This window comes from Salmo trutta, chromosome 26 (genome assembly GCF_901001165.1).
Source record: "Salmo trutta chromosome 26, fSalTru1.1, whole genome shotgun sequence".
NCBI classification, from domain to species: Eukaryota; Metazoa; Chordata; class Actinopteri; order Salmoniformes; family Salmonidae; genus Salmo; species Salmo trutta.
Window position 1 is genome coordinate 16,997,087 of NC_042982.1, and position 12,902 is coordinate 17,009,988.

Here is a 12,902-nt window from a genome sequence, read left to right on the forward strand (position 1 = left end):
GTACATTTTGTATTTTGGGTATATACTATATGAATAAAGCTACACTAAGTAGTATGACATCATCATACATAGTGTGGTAACATTCTGCTAACAGACAACAGCACAACAGAATTCAAGACTTCCACTATTGATCGTACAGATTTGTGCCTTGTGCCTTCCTTGAGGCATGCCCTCTTTGTGAAGAATCAAGTGTGGCAATTTTGGCAGATTTTACTTTTATTTTTGTTGACTTCTGAAGTCAGGTCTCACTGTTGGGTATGATCATGTAACTAACCTCATAACAAAGATGTTATGTGTATTACACTTTCTAAAAACTGCCCTTCAAATCTGTTTGAGGTTAAGTCCATATATGACAAGGTTTAAGACAGGTAGTATAATAAGGAATTGTACGGCAATCGCATTACACATATTTAGCGTAAAATGTACATTATTCCACCATTGAAAATGTCAAACAGAGTCACTGTGATGAAAATAACCATTGTCAATGGCACACATGTCTGTGTGGACTTCATCCTTCCCTCAGCTGACTTTACACAAGTCCTTACAATCTGACAGTAAGAAAAGGCAATGAAAAGTGCTTGTCAAAAAAGATTTTATCAATGTGCAATCCACATAAAGGAAGTCTGACGGCCAAATTATGTACTATGAGTGATATAAATAAAGGATAACACCAAGAAAATAAGAGGTACTTTCTAACAGTTAAAGATGTCACAATGGTATGATATAGTAGTGGTCTGCATACTGCCACATACCTGTCGTAAGACATCACTGTTAGAGTAGAAAGTTCACACATGACAGATGTGTATATTACATAGGTTTGAGTGAAACATCCATCATACGATATCACCTGAACATCTGACTGAAGGTCCAGTAAGATCTTGGGGTAGAAACCAGCGGTTCCATACAATCCATTGACACATAGACTACACAGAAAGATATACATGGGCTCATGGAGACCTTTCTCCTGAATGTTTGTTATGATCAGAGTCAGATTCACAGTGCTGATGAGAAAGTTTGTGATGAGATAAAATAGGCAAATACGTTGTTGAAGGTCTTTTGTCAGCCAAGGAAATAAAATAACTTGACTTGGGTTTAGTTCTCCATAGCCTTTGTTAATTTTCTTTCTCTGGTCAATGCAGCAATTCTTAGTCCTTACAAGTCTTGAGTGTGTATGTGTAACAGTGTAGGTTCCGTCCCTCTCTTCGCCCCAACCCGGGCTCGAACCAGGGACCCTTGCACACATCAACAACTGACACCCCACGAAGCATCGTTACCCATTGCGCCACAAAAGCCGCGGCCCTTGCGACGCAAGGGGAAACCCTACTTCAAGTCTCAGAGCGAGTGACGTCACCGATTGAAACGCTATTAGCGCGCACCACCGCTAACTAACTAGCCATTTCACATCGGTTACATATGGATGTGAATGAACGTGAGTGTAATTTATTAATTAATTCTGTGTAGGCTCAGACTAAATACCATAATTTTAACAAAATATATTCACACCCTCCTTCAAACTCTTACTCTTAAAAATGTAATATCTGTATATTATCAGACTTCTGAAGTGTGAAAGATATAATGAACTTGTGTCTACGAAATGTCTTCTTGCTTGACAGAGGGAGACTGCTCGAATAACTTGTCTTGTTAGCCTCTAAATATACAGTATCATAGTGTTTGCTCACATGGGATTGTAGTTTCAGTATCAACATGTAACCCATAGAAATAATCCATAGAAATTGATTTATATGGAGTTCATAACGAGCAACTAATTTAATTATATTTACTCAATCTATTTATGTATTAACCAATACAAATGTCTGCCAGCAGAATATCATTTTTCACCCCAATACCGAAAACAGAACCAAAGCAAAATGGTCCTAGAACAGAGCCTTGGGGGATGCCATATTTAATTGGTAAATTATGATGATCAGATGCTGAATATGAAATAAAACATTCTTAATAACAATACATGATAAACTTGATTCAATTTTTTTTATAATAGCATAATCCCATATAAAAACAATCAGGTTTTGTTTAAAAGCCTAATACCTTTTTACAAGCCTGCCTGATTTTAACCCTCCTAATGCCTTACATAATAGGATTGAAAAGTAGTGGACACATTAAAAATAAACAAATAAAATAGTCAGAAGTATAGTTGGAAGATGTGCAGTATCATATCTGCATTGTAGAATAAAAAATAAACTGCCAAAGGGGAAGTTCAGCAAAGGCCAAGTGTTGCTGGAGTCTTTGACAAATTTTAGGGCTTTCCTCTGACACCGCCTGGTATAGAGGTCCTGGATTGGTGGGAAGCTTGGCCCCAGTGATGTACTGGGCCGTACGCACTACACTCTGTAGTGCCTTGCGGTCAGAGGCCGAGCAATTGCCATACCAGGCAGTGATGCAACCAGTCAGGATGCTCTCGATGGTGCAGCTGTAGAACCTTCTGAGGATCTGAGGACCAATGCCAAATATTTTCAGTCTCCTGAGGGGAATAGGCTTTGTTGTGCCCTCTTCACGACTGTCTTAGTGTTTGGACCATGATAGTTTGCTGGTAATGTGGACACCAAGGAACTTGAAGTTCTCAACATGCTCCACTGCAGCCCCGTGGATGAGAATGGGGGCGTGCTCGGTCCTCCTTTTCCTGTAGTCCACAATCATCTCTTTTGTCTTAATCACATTGAGGGAGAGGTTGTTGTCCTGGCACCACACGGCCAGGTCTCTGACCTCCTCCCTATAGGCTGTCTCATCGTTGTTGGTGATGCAGCACATCATAAGAGTACACATCCTTAATGTTATGTTATTGAACAGGCTGTGTTAGTGGTTTATGATCCTGTTAAAACAATGTATGTGTGGGGACCCTCTAGCCTTGCACTCTACAATGTAGAAGAAGTATGTGACATCACCAATGAGCTGGACAGGCAACGTTATCAGATCTATCATTAACATTTTAACAGGAGTTTGTGTGTATTGTGCACCATGTACCATAAATAAATAGTTCAGTGAAACCAATCCAAAGCCTCTGACAAAGGGACGGTTTCCCAGACCCAGAGTCTACTCCTGCAATTAAACACAGTTTCAATGGAGATTCTTCACCAATAATTGTTTTATTCAAGGACCAGTCTTAATCTGGTTCCTCTAATCAAAACAACAGTCTGAGGAGAGGTCATCGTTGGTAGCCTGGCCCCAGATCTGTTTATAACATCATTGGAATGTTGGCACAAACAGACTGGTACCCAGGCTACAAAGTTTTTCCTGACCATATGATTAAATTAACCAGGGAAAACCGAAATAGCTCTGGACCCTAAATCGTATCTATAGTGTAAAACCTAGGCCCAGAGCTTTTCCTGCTCAGGTAAAAGTGAGGCTCTTTAGTGTCACTGTGGGCTTCCTTAGGCCAACAGTATATTTTCATGGCCCACCATCCCAGAGGGGATGATAGAAGGGCCCAAAGAACCCCCCCCCCCCCCCCCCCAAAAAACATGCTATTTGCAGCTTTTTACAGGATGGATAGAATACATTGACCAATGTGATAAATAATTACTTCATCATGACCCTTACTTGATTATTTGGGTCAAACATATCATCTCACAGTGACCCTGTAATATATCATCTCACAGTAATAATACTAATACTGCTACTACTAATAATAAATTACATTCGTAAAGCACTTTTCATTATACAATAATTATCTCAAAGTGCATAAAATAAATGATAAACACTTAAAAAAATATATATAATTTATTCACTGAGTGTACACAATATTAGGAGCACCGTCCTAATATTGAGTTGCATCAACTTTTGTCCTCAGAACAGCCTAAATTCGTCGAGGCATGGACTCAACAAGGTGTCGAAAGCGTTCCACAGGGATGCTGGCCCATGTTGACTCCAATGCTTCCCACTGTTGTGTCATGTTGGTTGGATGTCCATTGGGTGGTGGACCATTCTTGATACACAGGGGAAACAGTTAAGCGTGAAAAACCTAGCAGCGCTGCAGTTCTTGACACACTCAAAACTAATGTGCCTGACACCTACTACCATACCTCGTTCAAAGGCATTTAAACCTTTTGTCTTGGCCATTCACCCTCTGATTGGCACACATACACAATCCTTGTCTCAATTGTTCCAAGCATTAAAAATATTTCTTTAACCTATCCTCCCCTTCATCTAAACTGATTGAAGTGGATTTAACAGGTGACATCAATATGGGATCATACTGTACCTTTCACCTGGATTCACCTGCTCAGTCTGTCATGGAAAGAGCAGGTGTTCCTAATGTTTTGTACACTCAGTGAATATATAACCATACCATTAAAAGGGAACACCAGCCGATAGGGAGTCTTAAAGGTCCAATGGAGCCTTTTTTGTTTCAATATCAAAGCATTTCTCGGTAACAATGAAGTACCTTACTGTGATTGCTTTCAATTAAAATGGTAAAAAAGAAACAAAAATAGCTTCTTAGCAAATAACCGTTTCTCAAGAAAGAATTTTGATAGGACTGTCTGGGAGTGGTCTGAGTGGGGAGGATCAAGCTGAAAACTAGTTGTTATTGGCAGAGAGGTTTGGAACTCTTTCTTATAGATTAACTAATGTAATTCCTTGTGATGTCACCAGGCAGACCAAAACTCAATTCCATGCTCCCGACTTGCAATACTTGGTCATCAAATGTCACCCTTTAGGCATTATCGCCACGGCTGTGTACATCCCGCCCCAAAACAACACCAAATATACTCAAATTTCTTCATTGGACCCTGAACAAACTGGAGACCGTGTAGCCGGAGGCAGCGTTCATTATCGCAGGGGACTTTAACAAAAGTATTTTGAGCTCCATTCTCTCAAATGACTATCAACACATTGACTGACCAACTTGCGGAAATTCCACTCTTGACCACTGCTACACGCCTTTTCGGCAAGAGTATGAGGTCCTCTCCTATCCTCCTTTCGTCAAATCTGACCACGACTTCCTTATGCTCCTTTTTGCCTACAAACAAAGACTCAAGAGGAAAGTTCCGGTGGTCTGGTCTGTACAACGCTGGTCTGACTAATTAGAATCCATGCACCTGGACTGTTTTGATCACGTGGACTGGAATATGTTCCGGGGCGCCTATAGGGATAATATCAATTTATACGCCAACTCAGTCACCGGATTCATAAAAAAATGCATAGATGATGTAGTGTCTTTCAAAACTTACCCGAATCAAAAACTGTGGATTGATTACAGCCATGTCGGGAAACTGAAGGTGAGAGATGCTGCTTATAAACAGGGCAAGGTGACTGGGGACAATTGTATGGTTAAACAGTACAAATACAACCTACACAAATTGATCAAGATGGTTAGACACAAGTATAGGCACAAAATGGAGGAGTAATTCAGTTTGTCGGACACGAGGTGCATGTTGCAGTGGCTTCTAACGATCACGAAATACAAAAAGAAAGTCAGTCACGTCGTGGACACCAACGCCGCCTTACCGGACGAGCTAAACACTTTTGCCTCACCTTCGAGCATAATGACTCTGAGCTGCCAAGGAGATCCCCTAAGGACAATGAGGGCTGCGTGGTTACAGTCTCCACGGAGGATGTATGTAAGTTAAACCATGCTAGCTGTTTTGTTTTCTGATATTTCTAATCTCTATCTAGTTCAGGCCGTTTTCCCCACCTGCTTCAAAATGTCCACTATCATCCCCGTGCCCAAAAAAGGGAAAGTAACTGAACTGAATGACTACCTACCTGTAGCTCTCACTTCCATAATCATAACATGCTTCAAAGCTAGTCAAAGACCACCCCCTCCCTACCCTTCAGACACACTCGACCCTCTCCAATTCACCTCCAATTCACTGCCCTCACCCACCTGGACAAAAGGAAGGCATATGTGAGGATGATGTTCATTGACTACAGCTTGGCCTGCAATGCTATGGTGTCCTCTAAGCTCACCACAAAGCACAAGGCCCTGGGACTGAACTCCTCCCTATGCAACTGGGTCCTGGACTTCTTGACGGGCCGTCCTCAGGTGGTGAAGATATGCAATATTACCTCCTCCACATTGATCCTCAAAACGTGGGCCCCACAAGGGTGCGTCCTCAGTCCCTTCCTGTACTCTCTGTAAACCCACGACTGCGTGGCCTTAGACAGTTTCAACTCCATCATCAAGTTCACTGACGAGACGATAGCAGTGGGCCTGATTACCAACAACAAGATGGACTACAGAGAGGAGGTAGGCACTCTGACAGCATGATGCCAGGTAAATAACCTCTCCCTCAACGTCATCAAAACAAAGGCGCTGATTGTGGACTTCAGGAGGAACCATGCTGAAAATGGTCAGCCCACATGGACACCGTGGGGAAGAAGGCACAACAGCGACTCTTCAACCTCAGGAGGCTGAAGAAATTAGGCCTGTCTCCGATGGCCTGCAGTGTTCTACAGGAGCACCATCGATAGCGTACAGTCGGGCTGCATCACAGCCTGGTAACTCCACCGTCGCTAACCGCAAGCCTCTACAGAGGGTGGCACACTCAGCCGAATGCACCATTGGGTGCACACTGCCTGCCCTCCAGGATAGAGGTCGACCGAATATGATTTTTCAACACCGATACCGATTATTGGAGGACCAAAAAAAGCTGATACTGATTAATCGGACGATTTTTATATATATATTTGTAGTAAATGACAATTACAACAATACTGAATGAACAATGAACACTTTTATTTTAACTTAATATAATACATAAATAAAATCAATTTAGTCTCAAATAAATAATGAAACATGTTCAATTTGGTTTAAATAATGCAAAAACACAGTTTTGGAGAAGAAAGTGCAATATGTAAAAAGCTAACGTTTAAGTTCCTTGCTCAGAACATGAGAACATATGAAAGCTGGTGGTTCCTTTTAACATGAGTCTACCATATATTCCCAGTTAAGAAGATTTAGGTTGTAGTTATTATAGGACTATTTCTCTCGATACCATTTGTATTTCATAGAACTTTGACTATTGGATGTTCTTATAGGCACTATAGTATTGCCAGCCTAATCTTGGGAGTTGATAGGCTTTAAGTCATAAACAGCGCTGTGCTTCAAGCATTGCGAAAAGCTGCTGGCAAACGGAGGAAAGTGCGGCTTGAATGAACGCTTACGAGCCTGCTGCTGCCTACCACCGCTCAGTCAGACTGCTCTATCAAATATCAAATCATTGACTTAATTATAATATAATAAACACACAGAAATACGAGCCTTAGGTCATTAATATGGTCAAATCCGGAAACTATCATTTCGAGAACAAAACGTTTATTCTTTCAGTGAATTTCGGAACCATTCCGTATTTTATCGAACGGGTGGCAACCATAAGTCTGAATATTGCTCTTACATTGCACAACCTTCAATGTTATGTCATAACTATGTACAATTCTGGCAAATTAATTACGGTCTTTGTTAGGAAGAAATGGTCTTCACAGTTCTAAACGAGCCAGGCGACCCAAACTGCTGCATATACCCTGACTCTGCTTACACTGAACGCAAGAGTGACACAATTTCAGGCACCGCATTGATTATATGCAATGCAGGACAAGCTAGTTAAATTAGTAATATCATCAACCATGTGTAGTTAACAAGTGATTATGTTAAGATTGATTGTTATTTATAATATAAGTTTAATGCTAGCTAGCAACTTACCATGGCTCCTTGCTGCCTGCATTCGCGTAACAGGTGGTCAGCCTGTCACGCAGTCTCCTCGTGGATTGCAATATAATCGGCGTCCAGAAATGGCGATTACCGATTGTTATGAAAACTTGAAATCGGCACTAATTAATCGGCCATTACGATTAATCAGTCGACCTCTACTCCAGGACACCTACAACACCAGGTGTCGCAGGAAGGCCAAGAAAATCATCAAGGACCTCAGCCACCCGAGCCACGGCCTGTTCTCCCCGCTTCTATCACTCAGACGCGGGAAATATAGGAGCATCATGTCAAAAACTGTCAGACTGGCCAATAGCTTCTACCCCCAGACCATCAGGCTGCTGAATAGGCACAACTAGGCAGCTACATACCTGGAATTCATCTGAAACCAAATGAGAGCAGGAAATAAAGCAGTGCTACCATACATGTCATTCACAAACAAACTGCACAGAAACAGATACATGGGTTAGTGAAGGCTTCTCTCCATACATACAGTATAACCACAATAAGCACTATGTTCGCAAAAAATATGTAGACATATAACACAGTTATTATAATGAAATACAAGTACTTTAAGTATTCCATTTTCCTAATAGTACCTACAGAAGAATTTGTAGATATATTTTCTCAGTTCTCTCAGCTCAGCCAATGCATTCTGTGGCTGTTTAAAAATAATCTTAAGTCTCATAGTGATATCCCTAAGCAGTTTCCATTCTCTCCTGCAGCTCAGTTAGGCAGGATGGCCAGATCTTTGCAGTGTGTAGGATACTCTGTGCATTATGCCCTGGGAGTACGACCCTAGCCCCCGTGTCTTCGGTCAGAAAGACGATGGAAGCCGTTGATTTACTGGGAACACTTTAATTCTAATAGTAGCTAGAAGAATAATGAATATACAGTAGTGAAGGATGTGTGGCTTTTACAAGAGAGAAAGGAAAATACAATACAATTAGGAATGTACAATAGTCACTAATAACACAAATATGCATAAACAAGAATATGCATAATATGGAATATATGTACACAAATAGAATGGTAAACATTATAAGCAATATGTATAGCAATATGCATACATAGTAATAGTCTGGGATATATACATAATACGCTTAAACCTGTATAAAAAATATGCCTATATTGGTGGTAATAATAAGCTACACTGTAATGACTCTGAATGGCTGACTACCATGACGACACCAGAAAGGGCAGAGCTAGCGAAGAACAACCTGTTGTCACATTTACTGGGTGCCATGTTTCTCTATAGAAAGTAAATGGCATAAATGGTAAACTGCCTGAAGGGCCTACAGTCACATTAAACACGGTAGAATATGAATTTACAGGAGCTGATAACATGCAGGGTGTAACCAAACATGGTAACAAAGGAATATAAGCAAGATTATATGGACAACGGACCTGTACATGGCTTTAATGGATATTGCAAAATAACATTTCAACCATGGCTTACCATGAGAGAAAAGAGACCAGTCAGAGTGATGGCAATAGAAGCCTACACAAAATACTCCTAAACAATAAGGAAACGGGAACTACACATTGTAACCCATTACTGATATAATTACATGGTAATAGACAGTATATATGGCGAGTAGCAAGGCTACATTACCAGGGAACTAGCATAGGCTAACAGGGATAAGTTAGGAAGGAGAGCTAGCATATGGTGAAACTACAAGTTATAACTTGGTAGCTGTGGTGATATAGAACCAAGACATAATATGGTCAGATGTGATGACATATAGAGGATTACTTACGCTGGCATTAAAACACACAGAACTACAAAATAAGGAAAGAGCACTGTATAGTGTTAGTATGGGATATCTGTACCTGTAGGTGACCGCTGACTCCAATGTTCAGATGGAGAGAGTTGCATGTAAAGACTCTCTCACCAGCATGACATCACACCCCAGCTCGTGACTGAGGGGAGCAGGGAGTTCTTCACACACTATATGGGTGATACAAGTGTAAGATCTTCATCTTATCCCCCTATTGCAGGATAACTTAAAAAGGCTTCTGAAGTTTGTCATTTCCAGTTTCAAATTTCAGACTTGAATTTTCCATATGCAAAGGGATATTCAGTGGCTTGGAATAATCTTTTAACCTCCCCTAATCTATGGCTGTCTAAAAATGTATCCCAGACATGCTCATAATGCTCATTGCTGGCTCGGAGGTTAAATCAATGTTTGAAATTCACTATTCAACTGAGGGTCTGACACAGACAGGGGAAGTTGTTTGTAAATCATGAGAATCACTATTCTGCAAACATAAGGACTTTGTTCAAAAAATGCAAATCCTTTTTGTACGCAGATGACTCTGCTCTACTAGTTCCCCATAAGAACAAAGCCTCAGTGTTAGAGATCCTTAGTGCAGAATTATCCGTAAATTGCTTTCAGATAACAAACTTTCTCTGCATTGTGGAAAAACAGAATCCATCTTATTTGGATCCAAAGTAAAGCTTGCAAGGTTCCCTTGTTTTAGTATCATAGTGGGCTACTCAGAGGTTACACCAAAAATATCAGTCAGCTACCCTGGGTGTAAATGTTACATTTACCTGACCGGTGAGACTATGGCTCTGAAGGTTTTTTAACAAAGATTATTAACCAAAAACATTTATTCTTAGCTTGGACCTCAAAATATCTTGACAGTGACACCCTAAAGACTCTGGCAGGTGTTCTAGTTCAGTGATTTTTTGATTGTGCGTGCGCAGCATGGTTCACCAGCATACCCAAATATCTAAAGAATATGCAACAGACCAGCCAAAACAAGCTTGTGAGAATTGTACATACTGTAAACTCCACCCTTGTAGTCATATGTAGAGAAAAGGGTAATGTTACATCATGGAATTATTACCGACTTAGTCCCCAGGAATCTATCCAGTTATTTCACTTTTGTTAGAGTTGTCCACCAATATAACACCAGAGCTAGAGACTCTGATATTGCCTGTTTTAAATGTAAGAGTTTATCTGGTTAGAACCCATTTTTTTTGTACCGATGCTGTTGAGTGGAACAAACTACCACAGCAACTCAAAGCCATACCGACCATAACTTCATTTAAAAATGTCAAAAGCTGGCTAATGATGGAACAATAGAAAGACATTTAATGTCTGTATCTATGTAATGTGTCTATATCTATGTAATGTTGTAATGTTTTTGTTCCATGGACTATAGGGACCACAATGGAAATAAGTCAGACTTTTTCTTGCTCCTGAACTTACAAGGGGTTTGAAGACCTTTGCAATCAATACTTATTTTTTTCAGTTTTTTATTCATTTCAGAAAACTGTGCAAGGGTGTGTAAACATTCACTATAGGCACTGTATTCTGAGTTTATGACAAGCAAGTAGCAACTTATTAGCCAATCAAATTGTCTGCCAGCAGATTAGAACAGAGCTTTCAAGAACACCATATTTAATTGGTGAATTATAAAGATCAGATCCCTAAAATGCCAACACATTCTCAGTGACAATACATAAATAACTTGATGTGATTTCTTAAACATTTCTTAAACAGAGGGCTACAGAGAAATTAGGCCAAAATTCCATGTATTTTTACAGTCAATTACAACAACTATAGGTAACAAAACACATAATTCAATATTACCAAAAAATGACAATCCTGTTATGTTTTAAGGCCTAGTACCTTTTTACAAGCCTGCCTGATTTTAACCATCCTAACACCATACATAATAGGATTAAAAAGTGGTGGACATATTAGAAAATAAACTAATAAAAAAGTGCGAAGTATAGGTGGAAGATGTGCAGTATCATATCTGCCTTGTAGAATCACAAATAAACATCCAAAGGAGAAGTTCAGCAAAGAGGCTATATGTGGTGTACAAGTGTTAAACGCTTTCTGTTTCTTCTCTTTTGAAGACTTTAAACATATTTGTAGAATTCTTACATATGAGTATATGGTAGGAAATATAGTACAAGATAAAGAAACCAAAGTGCCAACAAGACCCGATATGTTATTCAGCATAGTATTTGAACAGGCAAGCTTGACTACTGAATAGTTGTCACAATACACTCTGTCTAGAACGTTACTACAAAATTGCAGTCGCAAACTCAGGGAGATAATGATGGCGTTGATGAAAAAAGAATACAACCATGACAGCAGAATTAAGCCACAAATGATTTTAGGTGTCATAATACTGTTATACCACAGAGGATAACAAATAGAAATGTACCGGTCATAGGACATAACAGCTAAATTACAAAATTCTGTTATAGCGTATGTGTACAACACATAAATCTGGAGATAACAATAAAGAAGGGAAATATCATGTGTGTCAGAGAGTAAGTAAAACATGAGAGCAGGAAACAAACCAGTGCTCCCATACAACTGATTAACAAACAAAGCGCATAGAAACAGATACATGGGTTCATGAAGGCTTCTTTCAATGCAGATAACTCCAATAAGCAAAGCATTGGCAAGAATTATGACAAAATATAATACAGTTACTGCAGCAAAGTAGAAATACTTAAATTCCCTGATATCCCCGTATGCAGCAAGCCTAAAGTCCTTGAAGTAAGTAGAGTTCTCCATAGTCCTGGGAAGATGTGCTGTCAATGTTTGAAGAATGTTTGAAGAAGAAATGTAGACAATCCTCTATAGTAATGTAGTTTACATATAAGTTAAAACAATGAAATCACAGACAACCTAAATAGATAATTCTTTGACCTGTTCTTATTACAGTGATAGATTTACCCACATCTATACTTACCAATATAGATGGCTTTTCATTCTCCTGATAACATCAAACAATATTATACTTTGTATCCTGTACTCGTATTATTTATTACATTAAAATGCAAAATAAATTGATTACATGTAAAGTATGCTAAATCCAAGATGTATGATGAACTGCTTAAACTAAGCTCACTTGATTCTTATACTTGATTCTTTAAAAAAAAGCCTGCCATGGTGTGATATGCAAATGATCACCAATACCTGGGGAAAATTAAAGATATCAGAGTCAAGGAAACCATATAGAGAAACAGATACCATTTTGTAACACAGGCCGTTCAGGGGGTTCAAAGGCTTTCTGTAGAAATACAGCAAGGAGGGGGACGTAAGCAAAGCTGTTAGAGTACACATGGTCAGAGGTACATTCTTAAATAAAGAGAGTAGTTTGTTAGGATAGTGCAGCACATCAGAAGAATACACATCCTTAACGTTGTGTTATTGAACAGGCTGTGTTAGCGGCCTATGATCCTGTTAAAACAATGTGTTTG

General features: G+C 39.6%; 1 protein-coding gene and 1 pseudogene across 1 annotated transcript; both read right to left on the bottom strand.

The window, feature by feature from the left end:
• Window positions 1-321: 321 nt before the first annotated feature.
• LOC115162813 (olfactory receptor 6N1-like) lies at window positions 322-5,740 on the bottom strand (annotated as a pseudogene).
• A 5,539-nt stretch (window positions 5,741-11,279) lies between these two features.
• LOC115162814 (olfactory receptor 11A1-like) lies at window positions 11,280-12,213 on the bottom strand. The gene has a single exon (XM_029714233.1). It carries the CDS (start codon window positions 12,211-12,213, stop codon window positions 11,287-11,289), a length of 927 nt encoding a protein of 308 aa, XP_029570093.1. The 3' UTR covers window positions 11,280-11,286.
• Between the last annotated feature and the right edge of the window lie 689 nt (window positions 12,214-12,902).

Excerpts from the sequence above, each read along its gene's own strand:
- LOC115162814 (XM_029714233.1), bottom strand. The coding sequence starts at position 12,213 with ATGGAGAACTCTACTTACTTCAAGGACTTTAGGCTTGCTGCATACGGG.